Genomic DNA, 24221 nt, shown 5'->3' with positions numbered 1-24221 from the left:
TTTGATCGCAAAAAAATGCACGGTAAGTATGAGTTGAGTATGACTTGGTATGTCGTAATATCTCACTTGAGTCGTCTGATATCAACCTACGGTGATATTGAAAAATGTCGTACCTGAAATTTATTTTTTACAAGGTCTGTGAGGACTGAATAAAGAATAGTAATAGTTACATAACCTGGGGGGTTACCATGACGTGCTAAAGCCGTTCAGTTTAGGTTGAGAGAGAGGGACGGAGCTATGTAACTGCTATAGCTGTGTCCCTTTCTCTCAACCTAAACTGAACGTCTTTAGTACGTCATGGTAACCCCCCTGTCCTCCTCGCGTGATAACACGTGGTCTGCATTAGTACCTATCAGTGGCGACGCGTGAAAATTTTTGTTGGTAAAGCCGGAGGGGTTTTTGGGATCTGTTTTGTATGGACTTCTAAGTACAGATACTGCAGAATTTTAGGGAACCCGTTGGGAATCGAGTTGTATCGACGCTACGCCACTGGTACCTATATATCTAAACGACTCTTGGTATAATCTTCAAGACATGTCCGGTGTCCTACCCATGCATGCACCTACCTGAGATTAAATAGTTATTTGTTTCACTCGGTGGCAAAGCTTGTTTAACCTTCGTGCCTGAAACCCTCGCAACGCTCAAGATTCCACTTTTTGAACCACTCGCTACGCTCGCGGTTCAATATTGGAATCTTTCGCTTGCTCGGGTACCAATATTGGCACGTGCGGTTAAACAGCAACTTTGCCCCCTTGTAAAACAAATAACTATTAACGACGTGATTCGTGTTGACGAATAGTTGGATGATTCTTGAAGTTTTGCCGCTCGATTTCGTGTAGGTATATCATTTAATAGTACCTAATAATATCTCTGGTAATAACTATTAAAAATGATTTTATTTGAATTAAAAATGAATAGCTACCACTAGATTCCTAATTACCTACTACAGCGACAGAAATTCGTCTGGCGAAATAAACCATTCTGAAATCACAAATCCCTACCCTGGTAAGTAGGTACTTTAATTACCTATAACGACGAGGTAGGTAAATGCAGCGCCGCTTACGATAAAAAAAATCCTACCTATATACTGTAAATTAAATTATTATTTGTGACTTTAATGCATGGGAATATTTGAACTTACTCACTGTGATAAAAAAAATCACGTGCGGTCGTTTTCACGTAGAGCCACTACCTTAGTTTCTTCATAAAATAAAAGGCCGATTATATTTAGTTTAGTACTGATTAATGTTGTATACTATGGAAAGGTTATTTCACTAGTTGATTATTTTTTTAAATAGGTTATTAATTAGTTAAATAAATAAAAGTTAGGGTTCCGAAAACGAGGTAAGCATAATTTTAAACAGTCATCAGTAAAATTCATGTTATATTCCTACATAGGTACTTAGTATAAAAACAGACGCTTCCCGCTGTCTGTCTGTCTGTCCCTATGTATGATTTTGTATAGATAATACTTTTTAACGAGCAATTCTTGTATATTTACTTATTTATGTATGTGAGTATGTTTAGTAAAACGTCCCACTTTGTCGGTTACCATTTAGGCGAGATTTACCTGTATCTTCATATGAATAAACTGACAAAGCGACTTTATAGCAATCGACAAAGTGGACGTTTTCCGTGCACGCTCACATATACCGGCGATCTCGGTAACAGCTCTAACGATTTCTCTGCAATTTGTTATTCGGGGTTCATACACGAATTTTAGAGTTTTCATGCGGTTTTCTTTAGCGTTATTAAATGTAAAATACGGTATATCATTGTATGGTATCTATATTTATCATCGATAACCTAACCACAAAATTAAAATTTTGATAAAACCCCCGACCGCGACCTAGTGGACCGATTTTAATGAAACATGGCTAAGAAAACTCCCGACTAACTCAGCTTTCAGACAAAAAAAACTAAATCAAAATCGGTTCATCCGTTCGAGAGCTACGATGCCACAGACAGACACACACACACAGACAGACAGACAGACAGACAAACAGACAGACAGACAGACAGACAGACAGACAGACAGGCAGACAGACAAAACGAAGGGGTCGTTTTTGCGTCGGGGGTTAAAAACAAGATTTAATAAAATAGAACTCCGAAGGGATCTCGTTCGCCCAGGTCACAGAGAACCTCCTATAGAGTAGCAGTCTTGTATATTTTGTTCGCGATACGAGTCACCAGTGCCAGGGGTGCGAGGAGCGGGCGGGGAATGTGTTAAGCGCGCTGTGATTGGCCGTTTCAAGGACGGCGGGCAGTCGCGCCAGATGAAAGGGACTGTCCCTTTACTGACCATTGAGTAATTATTACTTCGTATAGAGGAGCTATAGCAAACAACGAACGTGTCACAGCCTGTAAGCTGAAGGCGGGGTGAGGGGGCGGGGTGTGAACCAATGGCCTGCTTCCGTAACGTCGCAAGCGCTACGATTTAACTCGGCGCTTACGACCTTTCGGTCGCGATGATGAGCTCTGCATAGAGTGCATAGATTAGAAGTCGTAGTATAGAAGTGACATGGGTTTACATGGTCATTTTTTTAATTTATGACTCTCAATTAGCGATTCAACGAAACATGGCCGCCGCAACATGGCGCTTCGGCATGAGTTTATATTGATACATTTTTAAAAAAGTAAGCGTGTTTAAACAAAAATGCAGTAAACCTACGTATGAAAAGTCACTCCTTGGCTTTTGTTAGATTTTCCTGAGCAGTTTGTACAGTACCTCACTACACATGACGGCATTATTTAGACGAAATATTTTTCATTGCGATACGTCAATCTACCACAGCCGTTCGGCACAGACTAAGCGCGGTTGTGCCGATCGGCTCTAAGTGTTGTTACACAAAATCAAGTTGACGTGCCCTCTCTAGTTAACATAATTACTCAAAGTTACTGACGCGTAAGTGGCCAATGTAAGTTGACCTATGCCGGCTCTGAATAAATTATAAATATGACTTTTATGTGGAATGTAATGACGTCTGTTTTTAAATTTGAGCTTCTTGTTACCTTTCCACACCATTTCACACTACAGGTGGACATCTTTAAGACATCAAAATACCCTTTTTCAATTTTTTTACTGCGAAAAACACGCGCTGCTTTCGGGTCTGTTACTTGGCCGCTACTGATCGGGCACGGCGAGCGCCCGCGCTTATATCAGTGCAAATACTAGGAAGGCTGGCGACCGCGAGTCGTCTTGTAATGGATGTCTATAGGGGTTGGTCTGTGGCCCAGGTACAAGGTATTGGAACGCTTATTAAAACAGCTTATTAATTGTTTTCAGTTAACATCATGACGAAAATATTATCTTCTCTATTGCTAGTAGCTTTATTACACCTATGTGGCGGGTACAAGATTTTGGTTGTCTTCCCGTTTGCTGGAAGAAGCCATGGCATACTTGGGTCCGGCTATGTAAGACACCTGTTGGAAGCTGGACATGAGGTAAATGCAATCATAATATACTGCTATAGCATTTTGTGCGACAGTTACAGTTAAGACAATGACAACACCCAATGGCCTTGACGCTAGCTTACACCGTCTATTCGTATGGGAGTGAGTGAGAGCGCGATGTCACTAAAAGAGGGCGGCTAGGTACGAAAAGTACGGAAAAATATTAAAATAAAATAGAAATATGTTTCGTTAGTGTTTTAGATATGTATATTTTTGTTATTGTAATATTAATTAAAGACAACTAAGTGAATAATTGAACGAGAACCGTTTAATGACGAACTCAATACCAATCTTTGTAATTTTTTTCTATCAAGCCGATTTCATTAAATCGTGTATCGAGTACGGCTATGTTCGTTGAAATATAATTAATATATAATTTACTTGCCTTACTAAAACTAATAGTTTGTCTTAAAAAACTGCGCAAGTAAGGTAAAATACCCCATAATGGACGGTGATGCCATTATGGACAAAAAAACACAAATCCTTAAAAATAAGTATCTAAAATAAGTTTCTAAAACCTGACGGCTATGTACCATAAACTAGAGTTGTAGAGCTGTTTCATTTTGAAGTTTCAATTAATTCGGTTATTTCTGAAGGATTTGGAGACAAGATAAAATTCACCAGTTTACTGAAAAAAATATCAAGACGAATTCTTAGTAATGTTGCTAAGAGAGATGAGTTTACGTATAAAATAATAAAAAAATAACGCACGGTGTAATCTTGAATGCGTTTTATTTACTGCATTAAGCATGAGATAAGGTATAAAACATAATAGTTTGTTGCTCCAAAGATATAAAGAAATGACGTTATTTTGCGAGTGTCCATTACTGGACCCGAAAAACTGCCTACCTCCTATGATGGACAAGGAACAATTTACAAAACCAAAATTTACAAGAAACAATCCTATGTTAAAATAACCCAAACTAATTGTATTTATGGTGTATAAAATTGACTAATTGCGTATCAGTTGGCTTTAAAAGTAAAATTTTAAACTTATTTCACTGTCCATAATGGGGGATCCATTAATGGAGAACTGCCGTCCATAATTGGAGAAAAAACACCTAGTTTTAATTTGTTAACTATGAAGAAACCAATAGGAGTATATATTCTGCAATACGCTTGAAATGTAGAAGAAGGATAGGACATTCAAGATTTAACACGCTTGGCGGTAGAATTTTTATCAGTGAAATATCAAAAACAGGCGAATTTTTTTCTTAAACTGTCCATGATTGGGTCCGTCACCTTAACATCAATTTTGCGCATTTGGGTGTTGTCAGCCCTAAAACTATATTCTATAAAATCTCTAAGAACGCGGCCGTTAATGTATGAATGAAGTTATCTTCTTCTTCTTCATTAGGTACATCCTGTTACCCTCTGCTGGGGTGTAGGGCTCGAATCATATTTCTCCATTTATGAAGTTATGTTATAAACTTATTTCCAATATCACTGACATTGAGAGTTATTTAATTTAAAAATAAAAGTCTTGGGGTACAAGAAGCCATTAAAATTATAAAGTTTTAATTTATTTTTCATAATTATCTATAAAACTTCTTAAGGTTTATCAATGTGAGTTAAAATTTCACTGAACGTTTGGTGATATGTATTCAAAAAATTTAACCGTATTAGGCACTGGTCCCACCGCAAGCTATAGTAAACTATGAGCTATCGACTACAAAAACGAACAAAAAAGAATCACTCCCGTGTAAATAAAAGAGACACGGTGATGTTTTATAGTTACATTAGCTACTCGCCCAGCGGTGAGCTATTTAATATCGCCGTGTCTCTTTTATTTGCACGAGACTGCTTATTCTTTGTTCGTTTTTAAAACCGATATAGCTTACTAGCTCATAGCTTACTAGCTCGCGGTGGGACTAGTGCCTTATACTTATGATTTATAATTTTAATTCCATATGCCTTTTCACATTCACCGACACAAACTGTGATCATGTGTCATAGGCCAAAAGGAACAAATGACTACGCTACGGCTGTTGTTAATATATTTCCCACCAGATTTTGATCCCTATTTCATAGTTTTTTTTGTATAAGTAATTTTGCATAATTCCTGTAATGCTTATTAAGGGTTAATCTTCCAGGTTACCTACGCTACCCCGTTCCCAACGCACAAAACTACGGATAAGTATCATGAAGTGGACCTTAGCCAAAATAACGAGATTATGGAAAAAGAAGGTAACTTTCTATGATCGTCGAATCACTTTTTTATAGTCAGAGAGCATTAGCTGCCTGCTAAGTAATATAAACCTTGAAATGAAGATTTTGAATCATACCTAAATGTTTATTAAACAGTATGTATAGTTATTAGTTACTACTTATTTTCCTCGTGTTGACTTGGCATTTTCATACAAATTTTAATTTGATGTCTTCAGCGGGCTGGTAGATTTTACTTATAAATGATGATTTTGAATCATACATATTGAATAAATTGATGAATTTGATTTAGTTTGATGTTTTATAGTCAGTACCTATTTTGTTCGTGTTGGTGTGTTTCACTGGGACGGCAAAGTTTGTTTAACCTTCGTGCCTTGAAACCCTCCCAACGCTCAACATTCCACTTGTTGAACCTCTCGCTACGCTCGCGGTTCAATATTGGAATCTTTCGCTTGCTCGGGTATCAATATTGGCACGTGCGGTTACCTGTTACTTTGCCACTCGCCCCTTGTAAAACAAATAACTATTTACGCCAACCTGTACAGTCAAGTGCAAAAATATGTATCGAAAAAATCATCTCATAAATTTAATATGGTAGGTACAACGCTCTTATTACACCGGACTAAGATGCTATGGGACATATCTTTAAGTAAGATGTGTAGGTACACCCATATTTTACACTTGACTGTACCGTTGTTTGCTACAAGGTTTATAATTTATAATTTTATATAAATTTTAAATTTTCATTGCAGCTAGTAAAATAATGAATTTGAAGTCCATCCTCAACAAGGAAGCGAATATGGATGTTTTATCCGTAGTACCTCAGTTCACTAAAATGGTTAGGACCTTGTTTGATACGAAAGACCTCGTGGATTTCCTGAGCGACACTACACAGGAGTTTGATGCTGTCATTGTGGAGTGGCTTTTCAGCGATGTCTTTGCTGGGTAAGACTGGTATCGGTACTGCGTGTGCGTAGCCGAATGCACAAACGCTCACGAAACGAAACTCTCGTAGATATCTATCTCTATCGCTCTTGCGTATTGGCGCGACAGAGCCAGACTACCTTTCGCGGCGTTTCGTTTTCGTTTCGTGTCGCAGAAATGCAATTCGGCTACGGGGCCTGGCCAGGCCAATACGCAAGAGCGATAGAGATAGATATGTACAGTCAAATAATTGGAACCCACACAATTGGAGGCCACTGTAGAACTATGTCATAGTCACGTTATAAATAAGATTGTAAGAAATCTCTTCCTGCTTGTCATTTTGACATGGTTGTAGAGTGGCCTAGGTTTGGCCAATTGGGTGATCAAATTTCACTTAGTGAAAAGTTTATTTAGCAAACGTTTTTAATAGCGTTCTATACCTATTCCAAAAATATGTCCTTGGTGAAATGAAACTTGAAAATATAATTATTTGGTAAACAATCCTTGCAAAAAAATAATTTTACTAAATGATAAATATATCGATTTAAAGTTGTTTGCCAAACGTTTGTTTGGGAAATGATATTTGCGAATGTTTGGTTTGGGATACACTGGGAATTTTTTGGACATTTATCCATGAAAATTATTTTCCGTTACGCTATCGAGTAACGAATTCTAAAAACTCAAAATACGATTCCCGCTTAATGGCGCCACTGAAAATGTGCAGTTGCGGGAGATAGATTCGAGATGGCGTTAATTGTCACATCCAAGTCATATTCAAACGAAATGTCTAATAATGATTGTGTACTTACAGGATAGCGCCTCTATTTAACTGTCCACTGATCTGGTCATCTTCCATGGAGCCTCACTGGATAGTGCTGCAGCTGGTGCACGAGATTCCTAACCCCGCGTTCAACCCGAACATTATGGCTTCCTCAATTCCACCTTTCTCCTTCTCCGAACGACTTGTCAATCTACTGACCGTGTTTGGGTTTAAGGCTGCAAAATATTTGTAAGTTCTAGAAATATTTAAAGGTATTCAATTATATGTATAGTATAAGTTTACTGTTAACGACTGTTGTCTTTCCGTACAGACTTTTTCTACTTAAAACAAATTATTCTCGTAGAGGGTGCATTAAGTAAGACATGCAGGTCTTGAGATTATGAATTTCGTCTTTAAGGCGTCACTGTAAAATAAACTATAACCTGCTATTTCAGATACATAGAGGGTAAAGAGAAAGAATTATACGAAGAATTCTTCACACCTCTGTACGAAAAACGGGGTAGGCAGCTGCCTCCATACGAGGAAGTATTGTATAACGGCACCTTTATGCTCACAAACTCCCACACTGCGTTGAGCCAGCCCATCAGTGTACCGCCGAATGTCAGAGAAATTGGAGGATATCACATCAATCCTAATACCAAACCCCTTCCAGCAGTAAGTAACGTCTAGTTGTCACTTTTTGACTTAAGGCATATGCTTTTGTGTGACCAGATTAAACCGGATTTTTCTCCGGACCAAGTTCCGTTCGGTGCTCGAAGTCACTAACTTGGATTCATTTATTCATTAGTCCAACACCATTAGTCTGCAAAAGTGTGATGTACTTATAAGTAAAGACTTGATTAAATGTACAGTACTTACCTAAACCTGAACTTTAAACTTACAGAATCTTCAAAAGATAATGGACGAGGCAAAACACGGAGTAATATACTTCAGTATGGGAACTAATGCCAAGAGCAAAGACTGGCCAGAATCATCGAAAAAAGATTTCTTGGAATTGTTTGGTGGATTGAAGCAAACTGTGCTATGGAAATTTGAAGAACAATTACCAAATTTACCTAAAAATGTTCATATTTTGAATTGGGCGCCACAACAAAGCATTCTTGGTGAGATATTACTTGTTTTAATAACATTGACATTCAGATTATGTAAAAGGGTTTCTTAAAGTTACTTATTTTACTATGGAATTAGAGAAACTTAATTTCTCATTAAATCTCTCTCCGCAAATGGGTTCTGCGTAGATGGCGTGCTTCTTACACAATCTTACCTTGATCTGGGTGCCAATTGATTCGCTCCTAAGCTTATTGTCTTCCATATTAGCGCGACAGAGAGCTGTCGATTATCACATTAGCTACTCAGTCTGGTATCAATTAGGTACTTGTAGCTGTTGCAAACTTTTAAAATTGCGAATAACGTTTCAGCTCACCCTAACATCCGCCTTTTCATCACTCACGGCGGCCTGTTGTCCACCACTGAGACCGTCTTCTTCGGAGTCCCCACGATCGTCATGCCCTACGGGGCTGACCAGCGCCTCAACGCGATGAGAGCTGTAAAGAAAGGCTACGCGAAGTTGGTCGACCTGTCCTACGAAATGGCTGCTGACATGAAGGCTGCCATAGAAGAAATGATAAATAATCCTAAGTGAATAAAGCAAGGCTTTTGAAGAGCTCCGTAGTCAATTAAGATCCCTTGTAGATTTGCCATTCGTCAAACCGCAGTTTTGCACCGTGGTCAGTGCTATCAATCAGAAATTTTGCAATAAAACAGTTACGCCGAAAAATGTTTCATGCAAAAGTGAAAATTGGGGATGATTTTATTTTTACTCATAACGTAGTTGAGCCTTCTCATTATTTGTTTCAGGTACTCAAAGAAAGCCAAAGAACTTTCTCAGATCTATCACGACCGGCCGGTGGCGCCGGGCGCGGAGCTGGTGCACTGGGTGGAGCACGTGGTGCGCACGCGCGGAGCGCCGCATCTGCGCTCCCCCGCGCTCATGTTGCCCTGGTACCAGAAGATGTATTTAGATCTATTAGCAATCATTTTAGTAACTCTATATGTTATTAAAGTAGTACTGAAATTATTATTTAGAAAAGTATTCGGAAAAGTGCCTATTAATAAAAAGAAAACGAATTGATTAGGATGCGAAATCCGAATCATTTGTTTGTAAATATAGATTTAAGGTTTATCAAATAAACATTTTTATTAAATTGTTTACTTGTTTATTATTTAATGTGTGAAGATGTATAGTCTGGGTTTTAGTACTGCCCATACAAAAGACTGACATACCCGTACAAAAACACCAGATTCGATAGTTGATCGACAGTGTAAGTACATACATGAACGAGTAAAGAATAATCTGGAACCTTCTAGACATTTGTAGAAGAGATCACATCCTTCGAGAATGTTTCGGGATGGTCTGGACAATTTTAACGACAGACATTAATTACAGGTATGAGGGTCCGTCCGTATGAGGTTGCTAACGATCCATAAGATTCCAAAATATTCTATAAAATCCGAGTGTTCTTGGATGATATTGATAAGGGATATTATCAAACATGGAGCGGAACTTGGATACTTCCGAATATTCTGGATAGTCTAAAAATGTCTTCTACGAGAATGTGTAGCTTTTGAGACACCACTAGAAATGTATGAAAACAATATTAACATTACATAACTTGTACCTAAGTTAGTACTATCGTATAACTACAAATACTTATATCAAAAATACCTATAACCTAGATATTAAGTCTAACAACTTAGATATTAGTTAACCCCTTTATTCATAAACGTACACTAAAGTTACCTATCAAGCCGATAAAATTCGTTTGTCCCTTTCCGACGTATTGGTGTGATAGAAAGGGACAAATGAACTTTATCGGCTTGATAACTTTAGTGAACGTTTATGAATAAGGGGGTAAGTCTATACTAACAAGTTCTATGGATTTGTAATTGGTCCGAAATATTTTTTTTTAATTCGGAACTACTTATAAATACCTAATTTGATGCAAAGCGACACCTCTTTATTTGTACGATGTACACGTGTCAGAGGTTTCTCGTGAGCGATTTGATGTTATTATTCTTACGTAACTGTAACTGCCAAATAAAGGATGTCGGCCTTCAAACTCTAGTATCTCTATAAGCTGCGTGTCAGCCAGACACGGTGTGAGATAAATCAGTGTTGTGTGAATAAAATTAAGTAAACCATTTACCAAATTGTGTGCGAAATGCAAAGATATTTTTGTCTGAGGTGTACCTGATAATCTTCTGGTAAGCCAACGCCATAGGTACATAGCTAAACAAAAAGCTAGCGTAGCTAAAAATAAAAATAAAACGGCTTCTTTCGGCGAGGCTGTGAATCAATTGTTTGATTGGTAGAAAATCCTAAGTTTCATGTGTAGTAAACAAATATCGAGATTTTATTTAGGTATTTATCCTATAATTGAATATGATTTTATAGCACTACAGTTGAGCTAATGCGCTGTAAAATTAATTAAAAGTTGAAAGTAAAGCAGGTAAGTTGTGCGTATCAGGATCCGGTACCAGGTCTGGGTTCAGGTCCTGGTTTAAGCTAGTCGGGTAATTTGCTTAGCAATCATATACAAAAGTTGTTAGGTTTGTGTATTGTTTAGTTTAATAAAACAATTATTTAAGATCACATAGTGTATTATCGAGACGGTTACAAGTTCGTGTCGTTGACAGATGGGACGCGTCGGTTACGTGATATCTTGGTGCGTTCTAAACATCGACTTATAAAACTAAGAGCATGATACATCTTCCCCCTTTATGGTAAATCTGTTTCATAGTCTTTAAGATAAGCTGGAGGGTTAACAACACGTTTAGGTCTTCCTTCACAAGTAGGTCCAGGTTCTATAATGTTTTCTGAATCCACAGGCAACCCTGAGTTCCCATTCTCTATAGGTATAACAACAGATCGTCTTGGCACCACATCAGAAACATCTGATGGGATGTCGGAAGTTGCTGATGGCTTCAACTGCGAAGAGTTTCTTCTTAGAATAGTACCCTTTTCATCCTGAATAAAATATGACCTGGGCGAACTGTGAAGGCCCACTATTTTTGCTGGCAACCATACATTCTCCCTGCGATACACAACATCTTGCCCTTTTTCTAGAGTATAATTATAATGTCTAGCAGTTTTATCATAATTGGTTTTATTTATAATGTTTCTTTTTTCTTGATATTTATGAAAATCAGTGACAACTTTTGGTGCAAGCAATTTGTCGTGTATTGGCAGTGTAGACTTAGTAAAACGACTAAATAACAATTGAGAGGGAGAATATGGTGAACCTATAACTGGGCTATTCCTATATTCTAAAATAACAAGGTGTATATCTAAATTCTCATCTTTACATTTTTTTAACATAGTTTTGGCTATACCAACATATTTCTCAACAAAACCATTCGACTTAGGATACAGAGGGCTAGATGTAACAACAGAAAATTTATACAGTTTTGCAAAGTTTTTAAATTCAATAGAGTTGAATGGCATGTTGTCAGCTCTGAGAATGCTCGGTATACCATGAGTAGCAAATAAGACTTTTAAAATGTTTATAACTGATGCAGCAGTCATTGAATTAACTTTTATTAGATCAAACCACTTAGTGTAATAGTCAGCTACTACTAGATAGTTTTCATTCCCATAACTTAGAAAGTCACATCCCACTTTATTATATGGAAGTGATGGTGTGGTTTCATCTAATAATAATGTTTCCTTTACTTTCTTAGCACTATATTTCTCACATAAGCGACATTTACTTATAGTATCAATAATATCATTTTTCATGTTTAGCCAAAAGAAAAGTGACTTGGCTCTACCTATGGTTTTAGTAATACCAAAATGTGAAGAGTGTACTCTTTCCATAACAGTTTTAATAAGAGATGAGGGAACTATAATCTTATGATCTAAATATACCATATTATTTTCAACTGCAATGTTATTTTTAATTTTCCAATAAGGTTTGACAAGGTCTGTGACTTTATCAATGTTTGTAGGCCAACCATTATTATAATAGTCAATCAATTGAGATAGTACTGCATCTTTACATGTGGCTTCTATGATCTCTGTCAAAAATTTGTCACCTACATTTACTGTATGAACAACATGGTCCAGTGATTGTTCAAGAGTGCTGGCATCAGCTTTTGATGATGCTCTACTTATGGCATCTGCAATCAACATCTGTGAACCCTTAACATACTGAACATCAATATCATATATATTTAGTTTTAATCTAATTTTCCGTAATCTTTGAGATGCAATAGAATGCAGTTCTTTTTTCATTAATGCAACTAATGGTAGGTGATCAGTTTGGACTACAGTATGTCTGCCATATATATAATAATGAAATTTTTTACAGGCATATAGAATGGCTAAAAATTCTTTGTCTATTTGACCATACTCACATTCAGTCTTACTTAAACTTTTAGATGCAAATGCAACTGGTTGTTTAAATTGCATTAAAACACAACCAATAGCATTTTTTGAGCTGTCTGTCTGGATAGTCAATGGCTGCTTGGGATCAAAGTTTCTTAAAACGGGTGGACTAACAAGAATATTTTTTATTTGTTCAATGCATTTTTCATGACTCTCTCCCCACTGAAACATTACATCTTTTTTTAAAAGATCTCTTAATGGACTTGTTAATTCCGACAATCTTGGAATATAATCTCTCATATAATTTATCATGCCCAAAAACCTTTGTAAGCTTTGTTTATCAGAGGGTGAGTCATAATCCATAATAGCTTTAACCTTATTTTTATCAGGCATCAAACAACCATTAATTATCTCATGACCAAAATACTTTACTATTTCAGGGAGATACTGAAATTTTTTAAGATTAAATTTAATATTTAATTCTTTTGCCCTTAGTAAGACTTTTTGTAAAGCCACATCATGTTCCTCTTTTGTTTTGCCATATATTAAAAAATCATCAATATAAATAAATGTATTGTCAATATTTTTGAAACAATTTTCACAGTTTTCTTGAAAAATTTCAGCTGAAATATCTAATCCAAAAGGTAAAACATTAAAATTATATGTACCAAAAACAGTTGAAAATGTACAAAGCTTTTTACTAGACTCAGAAAGACCAATTTGCCAAAAAGACTCTTTCAGGTCTAGGACCGAGAAATATTTTGCTCCAGATATTTTAGACTTTAAATCATTAATAGTTGGAATTTCGTAATATTTCTTGAGAATACACTTATTTAAATCCCTTGGATCTAAACACACACGGATGGCATTTTCATCTTTTTCCACTATAACAATTCTGTTTATCCATTCTGTGGCTTCGTCCATCTTTGAAATCACACCTTTTTGGCACAACCGTTCAAGTTTTGATTTAAGCTTTTCTTTTAATTTTAGAGGAACACGATGAGGTGGTTTTGAAATTGGTACAGATCCTTCTTTCAGTAGTATTTGGCATTCAACTGGAAATCTCCCTGTCCCAGTAAAAACATCATGATATTTTTCCATTAATTCGTTTTTTCGTGGATCACCTGTAACAATGTCATTTTCCAATGAGTCAATTTTATTGATATATTTTCTTTCAACCAAACCTAGCATTGTACAAGAATCTCTGCCAAGGGTTGGTTCAAACTGTGACTCCGTGACAATGAAATCTATAAAATAGCATTTATTTACTAATTTCACTTCCAACAATACAGAGCCATATACCTTTATTCCTGTATTGTTGAAAGCATAAAGATTACATTTAGGAGAATCCAACTGCAGCTTTTTTCTTTGTTTAAGTGTTTGATAAACACTGTATGGAATCAAGTCAACATCGGAACCAGTGTCTAGCTTGAACTTGACACTTGTGGTGTCTTGTAGTAATAATGTTTGTCTCCATTCTTTAGAACGTACCTTCTGAACACCTCCACAGTAAAATTCACTATCACTGTCTTCTTGATTTTTTAAATTATTGTCCGCAATAACTTTTACATATCTGCTGCGGCATACTGTTGCAAAGTGATTGTACCGATTGCATTTGGTACATAACTTGCCTCGAGCCGGACACACTTCAAGTTTTCTTTCATGTTGTTCTCCACACCATTTACATTTCAGGACCATATTATTAGGCATTGGTTTACTATTGAATTTTCTGTCAACCTTGTCAACCTTGACCTTTCCTTGTACTTCTGCAGCCTGCTGACGCCCCAACTCAGCAAGTCGTAACTTCGTGATAACGGTATCTAAATCAGCATCTCCTTCTATTACAATTTTCTTCTGTGTATTTAAGTCATTTGTGCCCAATACCAGTCTATCTCGAACAGCCTCATCTTCGGCTTGAAATTTACAACTCTTAACCAATTTCTTTATGTCAGTGAGAAATTGGTCGAAGGGTTCGTTCTCCTCTTGCTTCCTATTGTAAAATAGAAACCTTGAGTGTAAAACATTTTTCTTAGGCTCGCAGTAGTCTCGGAATTTTTTAAAGATATCTTCATATTTGCCCTTCTGGTCCTCCGTCAGCCCGAAATTATTAAAGATCTTTACACCATCTTCTCCAATGATATTTAGTAGAATTGCCACTTTTCTTGCATCTTCACTTTTATCCAAACCGGACGCTACTAAATATATAACCAAATTTTGTTCAAAGGTTTTCCAATTCTCAGACAGGTTACCTGATATGTTTAATTTTTCTGGCAAGTTAAACATCGACATCGTTGATGTATTCGACTGCGCCATGTATTGTTTAGTTTAATAAAACAATTATTTAAGATCACATAGTGTATTATCGAGACGGTTACAAGTTCGTGTCGTTGACAGATGGGACGCGTCGGTTACGTGATATCTTGGTGCGTTCTAAACATCGACTTATAAAACTAAGAGCATGATACAGTTTGACTCTGAATTCGAAACAAAACACGCGCGCACATCGGAAGAAAACAAGTGACGACGCTGCACGAACGACCGTCTTCAGCGTTCGATCGAGATTTTGAAATTCGAACGCGTATTTTAAAATGTTCGAAGAACCTTCCGGGGCTACTATCAAGCCGTTCCTAATGCGCTATATGTAGTAGTGTGTATGTAGTACCTTGCCCTTAGCAGCGGCGGCGACTACGGCGTGGTAGGCCCCGTGAGCAGCGGCCTGCGCCAGCATCAGGTCGCCTCTGAGCAGCGCCAGCTGATGAGTATACCCCTTTCTAACTCTATAGAGTAAAGCAGGATAAGAAGCTGATCTCATCACCTTCAGTAGTTCCACTTCATCAAATGCCAATGTTTTTAATGTAAATTCCTGATTATTTGATGACAATACGAAAGTCACTATAAGAATGCCGTTCCGATTTGAGGAGTTCCCATGATTCCTCACGATAATGGGATACCAGAATACGACTTTGACCAAAATACCAAATTACGGGAAACCCAACAATCCAACATCTATCATCTAAAAGAAAATGCTGACTAACAATGAGTATCAATAAATTATCACGTGGGTATCAGACTACGCCGGAATTGAAGAATAACCTATCTGAAATTTCAGCTCTACAAACACCCGGTGCAAATAATCTTTAATACTTACTTGAAAAAAACTGACTTCAGCGTGTCATTTAAATTATTAACCCATGATGACTTGAAAAACTTGCCAAGGATGTATTCCAACACTGGATCTGTTCTAGAAAACATTGTTGCACTAGGTATTTAAATGTTAAATGCTTATACAAATTAATAAACAGGTATAGAAGAATAGTCAGATATCTTTGTCGCTTACCAAGCAAGCATGTGGCAAACGACATAATATTGCAAATTTTTGCTTGTAATCACAACTTGTTTAGTTTGGGGTAGGGTAATCAAATCAACGATTACTTTTATCACAGATCAAATAATGCTTTTATCAAAGGAAAGAAAAGAGAACAATTTTATCAAAAGTTAGGATTACCAAAGAAATATCATTTATTTACCTTAGACGGAAAAGGGCAAGAACGGCGGTCTGGAAATAATAAAACAATTACAAAATTTATGTTTTTGCCAAGCTATAGCTGTATTGATAAATATCTAATCTAATTAATTATATTAAGCAATTTAAGTATACAGATTACAATGATTCTTACATGCAAATCAAATGAATATTTAAAGAGTAATCGTATAGTGAAGTTTTCTTTCCAGCCATACAACTTTTATGAAATGTCAAACACGCTTTCCACCGTTAGTTCATATTTTGACCACCAGATGCGCTAAGGCTATACTTGCCTCCCCCATGCACTTCGCATGAAGCCAGTAATAAGTAGTAATGCTTATTATATTATAATTGAGAAGTTCTTTTAATTCCTCATAGAATCAATCATCAGAACTCAGTGAAATCTAAATAGCGAAACCACCGAACGCAAGTGCGTTTTCATCCGATCCGATAGCGGATGAAGGAACGATACCCCATACATTACAGGCGCCATCTTGGATTTTTTCCATTGAAATCCTTCCGCTTCCGACATCTCATATCGGATCGGATAATGTGAAAACGGACTGTCACATGCTTGAAATGAAAACTCACGAACGGCCATTTTCACGTATAGCGACTATGCTGGTAACTGAATATAAAGAAAAGGACTGATTAGAAACGATTTAGTAGTGAAACTATAGTTTAAATATATTTTTGTAGCTATGGATAACTTGTTTTATTAGTTTTTTTATAACTATAGGATGCAATCAAACGATTCTGTTTAGTTAGCATTACACGAGGTAAGCTTTTATTAATACATATTATGCTTTTAGGTATTATACCTAAATACTTAATAATAATAATAAAATAAATTATGGACGATTTTTCTTAGACATTAATTATTTCCTATTATAATTTTAATATTGGCATTGATATGTACTAATTATAGTACTACAATTACATTTCCGTAATTTATTTTTTATTATTTCTCATTATTCATTATTCTATATTGTATTATTGACATTGGTTATTTTTGATTTGTACTATGTAGTACTAAACCTGTATTTATTTTTATTTTTACCAATATGAACTAAACTAACTAACTAGTATGGCACTGTCATCCAAAGAGGATCTTGGCCTCCAAAACGAGAGCACGCCCCTTATCCCGATCCTGCGCAGCTTCCTGCCAATTATCGGCTTGTAGCTGACACAGATCCGCCATCACGCTGTCTCCCCAGCGGTATCTGGGCCGATCCGCCGGGCGGCCACCAGTTGGTCTTCCCAGATACGCCCTCTTGGCAGCCCGATCCTCTCCCATTCTTAGTAGGTGACCGAAGCAGCGAAGTCTGTGGGATTTGGTTACGCCGATGATGTTCGCTTCGCCCACCAACTCCTCTATTTCGGCATTCCTCCTTATCCTCCACGTGCCGTCATCTCTCTTGGCAGGTCCCAGGATTTTCCGGTATATCTTTCTTTCCGCTACAAGGAGCTGACTTTCCTCTTTTTGTGTTAGTGTCCAGGCCTCACAGCCATACATTAGGATTGGTCGAATTACGGTGTTATATATTCTCAGCTTAGTATTTCTACTGAGAAGCCTGGGGGGTTACCATGACGTGCTAAAGCCGTTCAGTTTAGGTTGAGAGAGAGGGACGGAGCTATGTAACTGCTATAGCTGTGTCCTTTTCTCTCAACCTAAACTGAACGTCTTTAGTACGTCATGGTAACCGCCCTGGACACCAACACTTTATGGAGGGCTGCACTGCATCGCAGCGCACTCTGGATGCGAATTGTAATTTTCTCCTCCCTGGTGTTTGTGTCGGACCAATATGACATTTTAATATTTTTTTTGTTCGCACTGCTTGTTTCCATTTTTATTTGTAATTTTAAATTTAATTTTATTATTTATTTTGTAACGATCGCTATACGAATAGTAAAATAAGCTGAAATGTAAATTCTAATTGTGTGAAATTTGTATAAATGAGAGAAATAAACTAAACTAAACTAAACTTATGTTAATTCTCTTGACTTTTTTATTTTTTCCACCTTAACTAGAAATAATTACAAAAAGTAATCAGTCAATACGCACCGCTTCCGGTGCAAAAGTGCCCATAACTCTCGTTGCATTACCCCGTTGAATCGCTATGGCCAGCCTTTGCACCAGAATTTTTTCATAATTATATAAGTATGAATTAGCAGCGAAAAACAATTTCCATACAAATTATTGTAAACATTATAATTTAATGCTCCTAACTGTTAACATTCTACCAAATGATAACGCCGACTTTTTCAATGATTTTTTTTTATTTCAGTAGGTTAAGTATGACGTATTAAGTATATTTTAATTAAGAAGCCTACATAGCTACATAGTTTAATTTTTGCGTGGACGATCAGGGTAACTTAGCGTATTTTTTCTACTCCCGACCTGTTATTCGTCATTTACAGGGTCGTGCATAGATCTTTAAAACCCTACATAAAAGTCTATTCCCCAAAGCAAGCGTCCGCCAGCTTTCCGCGCATGCGCGCAGTATCGAAAAAACTGAAAACGCATTGTTTGGCTCTGTAACCATGGCAACGCATTGTTATAAAGATTGCGCGTAGCGCGGGAAGGCTTTGGGCAGCTGAGCTGACAGTGCAAACCTTTGCGTCAAAATATAAGAAACAGTGAATTTCACGAAAGTTATTCAAGAAAACTATTAAAAACTAAGTGCATGGTCGTAGAAAAAGATCTATTGTATGCAACGGTGTTTAACTGAGTCAAAAAATACTCATGGCGTCTTAATAACAATTGTCGGCTTCGCCTCAACTTGTTACCAACGCCACTCGTCTTTTTTGACCTCCTTTAAACGCCTGTTGCATAAAATACTATTTTACGCGCGTGTTCACTCGTTTTTCTGTGTGCGCGCGATCATTTTTGTTTACACTTGGTTTTGGCGAGTTCATACACGCGAGTTACTAATATCTTTACATCCTTAGTCCTTACCTAATCTATATTTGTGTGTAGGTACTAAGCAAGTAGGTATATACTCGTTTAGTCGCGTTAGATCCGTTAATGAGATTAAATCTAACTGTACTAAATATGGCGATGATTCTTTAATACCTATCATTCACACTGCAATGCATCAGTATTGTTTTTTTTTTCAGTTACGACCATGGCAAAACTATTTCTATCTTCTCTATTGCTGGTAGCTTTATTACACCTATGTGGCGGCTACAAGATTCTAGTGGTTTTCCCGCTACCTGTAAAAAGCCACAACATACTTGGCACCGGCTACGTCAAACACCTGCTGGAAGCTGGACATGAGGTAGATAAATAATGTAAAACAGATAACATAATTAAACACATTAAAAACTTATAAAATTTTGATCTAAGTCCTCGTCGTTAGCTAAGTTGCCCTGAAGGCTGGCCGCACTGCCATAGCAATGCTGATCCGGCCAGCCCTCTGGTCACCAGAAGCATCTAGGTAAGTACATATAAGGTGCTTAGATAGCTTCTCATAGAGGCGACTCAGGTCTCTACGGACCGAGGGATTCAATTCAACCCCAAACGCCGCAAATAATATACGTATGTACCTAGTAGTAGTGATGTTTTATTATTTTAATTTTAACTTCCAGGTTACCTACGCAACCCCGTTCCCAACGCACAAAACAACGGATAAGTATCATGAAGTTGATCTTAGCAAAAGTATAGAGTCTTTTCAAAAACAAAGTAAGTTTCTATTTTCACACACATACAATATTTTTTCTTGTTCTTTTTCAACATTTAAACGTCTAACGAAAGTTAATAACACTAAAAGAAAGGAAAAAAAAAACAAATGGCGGAGTTAATGCCAGAAAGCATTCTCTACCAATCAACCATAATATTAATAAATATATTTTGATTGTGTACTCCTATCATTGTTAAATATAGTTATACTTCTTCATATATCTTTTTAAGAGCACATATGATTTGAATTCAGGACCATAAAGGTCAGGACACAAAGCTAAGCTGCACCGTTATACGTATTATTTATTAGATTTACCTACATGTTATGTTTTAAATTGCCATTTTTCAGCTACTACCATGTTAGATTTAAAGGCAATATTGAACAAGGAAACATCATCGGATGTATTATCCATGGTACCCAAGTTTGTTGAGATGACAAAGACCGTGCTCTTGAACGAAAATCTCGCGAAATTCCTCAGTGACACTACGCAGGTGTTTGATGTTGTCATAGCAGAGTGGCTTTTCACCGATGTTTTTGCCGGGTAAGAGTACCTTCGTAGAAAAAGAACACTTACCTAGGACTTAGCGAAAAGGATCCATCTCCTAAAATTGTTATTGAACTTTTGACAGGAAATTCAAATTATACTGACAGATTTTTGTGGATGGGATTCTTTTCCATAAACTACGTCCTTTATCGCACTAGGTACCTATGTCTTCCGAGGACGATATACTCTGATCTGTGCTTCAAAGAGTTTAAAGCAACAAGTAAGGTAAACTGCCTAGAGATGGACATAGCTTCAATACCAATAGCTTTCGCGGGGCTCCGTCGCCCCAGGAAACCATGTTTTACAATTTATGTTTGGGGATTTAACAATTTGCTGGATCTTACGATCAGCCGCCGTTATGAAAGATAGCACATATCTCATGAGTGTTAAAACCGTAACAGTAAAATTTCTCATAGTCGGATATAAAAATCAATTACGATTCGAACAGTAACTTTACTAACACAGACAAATGGTACATAAGACAATTTAATCCCATACATTAAAATACGACCGCCTAAACAATGATCGCTACTTTACGGCACCACTGAAAATATGCTGTTGCGGCAAACAGACTGGAGATGGCGTTATTCTAATAATGATTGTGTACTCACATTACAGGATAGCGCCTCTATATAACTGCCCACTGATCTGGTCGTCGTCTATGGAAGCTCATTGGATAGTGCTGCAGCTGGTGCACGAGCCTTCGAACCCCTCGTTCAACCCTAATATCCTCGCTTCCACAATTCCACCGTTCTCCTTCTTTGAGCGATTTGTCAATCTGTTCACCATGGTTGCGTTTACGGCTGCAAAATATTTGTAAGTTGTAGAAATAGTTAAAACACAGGTGTATTTTTTTCAAAGCTGTCCAGAGTACCCCACTTTTTTGTAACATGGGTATTTTTTACAGGATTCATACTCAAAATCGCGAGATCTTTCGATTCTGAGTGGAAATCGCATACGAAATTCCAAATCCAAAAAAAAGTGGGGTGGACAACTTTGAAAAAACAAATGCCCCATCTACATAAAAATAATATTTCGCAAGTACCTACCATGTTATTTGCTACTTCGTGTGTGGACTAAAAGTTGATTATGTGAAACTGAACCTAATATGCTTATCAACTTAAATGGTCGTGCGCAGCTTTTGAATTATGTAGATGTTGCAACTATAGAATAAAATAATATCTCTTCAAGTGTCACTGTAAAATAATGGACTGTAACCTGGGTTTCAGTTACATACAGCCAAATACGATCACAATATACGATGAATTCTTTAAGCCCTTGTACGAAAAACGGGGTAGGCAGCTGCCTGCATACGAGGAAGCAGTGTACAACGGTACCTTTATGCTGACAAACTCCCACACTGCGTTGAGTCAGCCCATCAGTTTACCGCCGAATGTCAGAGAAATTGGAGGATATCACATCAATCCTAACACTAAACCTCTTCCAGCAGTAAGTATGAGTATTTGAGTAGCCATAGTCTGAAATGTTAAGTACAAATTACTTATAACTTAAACCATGCGTTCTCTTAAAAATGCGTTCGGTGCCCGAGGTCTCTAACTTGGATTGTCTTATCATTGGTCCTGCATCATAAATAATTCTGCAAAAATGGTACTAACAAATTTAACGCAAACTGTGGTATTAATTTATATTTTATAGTTACTAGATTGATTGCACCTACACCTCATTCTTACACTTACAGAATCTTCAAAAAATAATGGATGAGGCAAAGCACGGAGTAATATATTTCAGTATGGGAACTAATGCCAAAAGCAAAGACTGGCCAGAATCATTAAAAAAAGAGTTCTTGGAAGTATTTGGTGGATTGAAGCAAACCGTGCTATGGAAATTCGAAGAACAATTACCAAATTTACCGAAAAATGTTCATATTTTGGATTGGGCGCCGCAACAAAGCATTCTTGGTGAGATATTACAGGTTTTATAGTTATTTGTTACACAAGGGTGCAAAGTCGTATTTTAAAGTAAGCGAGGAAAGTTCGCATAAAATGCGTTTATTGATCACTGCTTCCAGTAGTTGATCCACAGGTGGTAAAACATCTTCATTCGCTTTTATCAATTTTAAAGCAGAAAATTTGACAATATTCAAGGCCAAATTACTTTATCCACTAGTATAGATAAAATGCAAATTTACCCGCTGGCATTAAAGGATAAAACATGTGTTTCCGAGCTATAGTGAGGGGTAAAAATGACATTCAAATTCTGTGAAACGGTGCTTTAGATTTATCGTATTTTTAACCCCCGACGTAAAAACGAAGGGGTGTTATAAGTTTGACGTGTCTGTCTGTCTGTCTGTCTGTCTGTCTGTCTGTTTGTCTGTGTGTGTGTCTGTCTGTGGCATCGTAGCTCCCGAACGGATGAACGGATGAAAATTAGTTTTTTTTATTTGAAAGCTGTGTTAGTCGGGAGTGTTCTTAGCCATGTTTCATGAAAATCGGTCCACTAGGTCGCGGTCGGGGGTTTTTTCAAAATTTTAATTTTGTGGTTAGGTTATACCATTAAATCTCTCTCGCGCGACAAATACAAACCTTCCGATCGTTACGGAGCGTCAACGCTTGTCATTGTTGGCTACATTGCTTGAATGGTATCAAATATTAGTATTTACTTGTTGGAAACTTTTTAAATTTGGAATAACGTTTCAGCCCACCCCAACATCCGCCTCTTCATCACCCACGGCGGCCTGCTGTCCACCACCGAGACCGTCTTCTTCGGGGTCCCCACGATCGTCATGCCATACGGGGCTGACCAGCGCATCAACGCGTTGAGAGCTGTCAACAAAGGATATGCGAAGTTGGTCGACCTGTCTTACGAAATGGCTGCTGACGTGAAGGCTGCCATAGAAGAAATGCTAACTAATCCTCAGTGAGTAAAGCAGGTGGCTTTTCAAGAGATCCGTAAACAACTAGGACCCTTATAGATTCGACATGTCCGTCTGTCTGTCAGACCGCAGTTTTGCTCCGTGAACGTTAGTGCTATAAATTAGAAATTTGGCATAAAACAGTTACGCCGAAAACTGTTTTATGCCAAATTTCTGCAGAACTGAAAATTTGGGATGGTTTTCTTTTTATTGACATAAACCGTAGTTGAACCTTCTCATTCTTTGTTTCAGGTATTCCGAGAAAGTCAAAGAACTTTCTCAGATCTACCATGACCGGCCGGTGTCGCCGGGCGCGGAGCTGGTGCACTGGGTGGAGCACGTGGTGCGCACGCGCGGCGCGCCGCATCTGCGCTCCCCAGCGCTCATGCTGCCCTGGTACCAGAAGATGTATTTAGATCTATTAGCATTCATTTTAATAACTCTATATGTTATTAAAGTAGTAGTGAAATCATTATTTAGAAGAGTATTCGGAAAAGTGCCTATTAATAAAAAGAAAACGAATTGATTAGGATGCGAAGCATTTGTTTGTAAATATAAATTTAAAGTTTATCAAATAAATATTTTTATTTAATTGTTTAACCTGTCTGTAATTGTTTTTGAAGATATTGATAGAAACTTTATAGTCTGTAGTACTTACTGCCCATAGAAAAGACTGACATACCCGTACAAAAACACCAGATTCGATAGTTGATCGACAGTGAGTACTTTATACATGAACGAATAGAGGATAATCTGGAACTGGAACCTTCTAGACTACTGTAGAAGAGAACACATCTTTCAAGTATGTTTCGGGATGGTCTGGAAAATGTTAACGACAGACCTTATTTACAGGTATCAGGGCCGCCCCGTATGAACAGGTTGCGAACGA

General features: G+C 37.3%; 1 protein-coding gene across 1 annotated transcript; it reads left to right on the top strand.

Moving 5' to 3' along the window:
• LOC125233553 lies at positions 1 to 24221 on the top strand. Its single transcript, XM_048139611.1, has 19 exons — positions 1 to 22; positions 3287 to 3444; positions 5547 to 5640; positions 6372 to 6564; positions 7355 to 7552; positions 7759 to 7978; positions 8208 to 8427; positions 8743 to 8962; positions 9182 to 9447; positions 10519 to 10588; positions 15384 to 15469; positions 19354 to 19514; positions 19825 to 19918; positions 20265 to 20457; positions 21079 to 21276; positions 21690 to 21909; positions 22160 to 22379; positions 23118 to 23337; positions 23585 to 24221. The coding sequence occupies exons 1-19, from the start codon at positions 16 to 18 to the stop codon at positions 23856 to 23858; spliced, it is 3312 nt and encodes a 1103-aa protein (XP_047995568.1). The 5' UTR covers positions 1 to 15; the 3' UTR covers positions 23859 to 24221.

Source organism: Leguminivora glycinivorella, chromosome 1 (assembly GCF_023078275.1).
Source record: "Leguminivora glycinivorella isolate SPB_JAAS2020 chromosome 1, LegGlyc_1.1, whole genome shotgun sequence".
Taxonomy (NCBI): domain Eukaryota; kingdom Metazoa; phylum Arthropoda; class Insecta; order Lepidoptera; family Tortricidae; genus Leguminivora; species Leguminivora glycinivorella.
The sequence above is the reverse complement of the archived record's forward strand: the minus strand, read 5'-3'. Positions and strand labels throughout refer to the sequence as shown.

Excerpts from the sequence above, each read along its gene's own strand:
- LOC125233553 (XM_048139611.1), top strand. Across the intron at positions 6,565-7,354 it reads TTCAGCGATGTCTTTGCTGG|GATAGCGCCTCTATTTAACT; the intron begins GTAAGACTGGTA and ends GTGTACTTACAG. Across the intron at positions 19,919-20,264 it reads AGAGTCTTTTCAAAAACAAA|CTACTACCATGTTAGATTTA; the intron begins GTAAGTTTCTAT and ends GCCATTTTTCAG.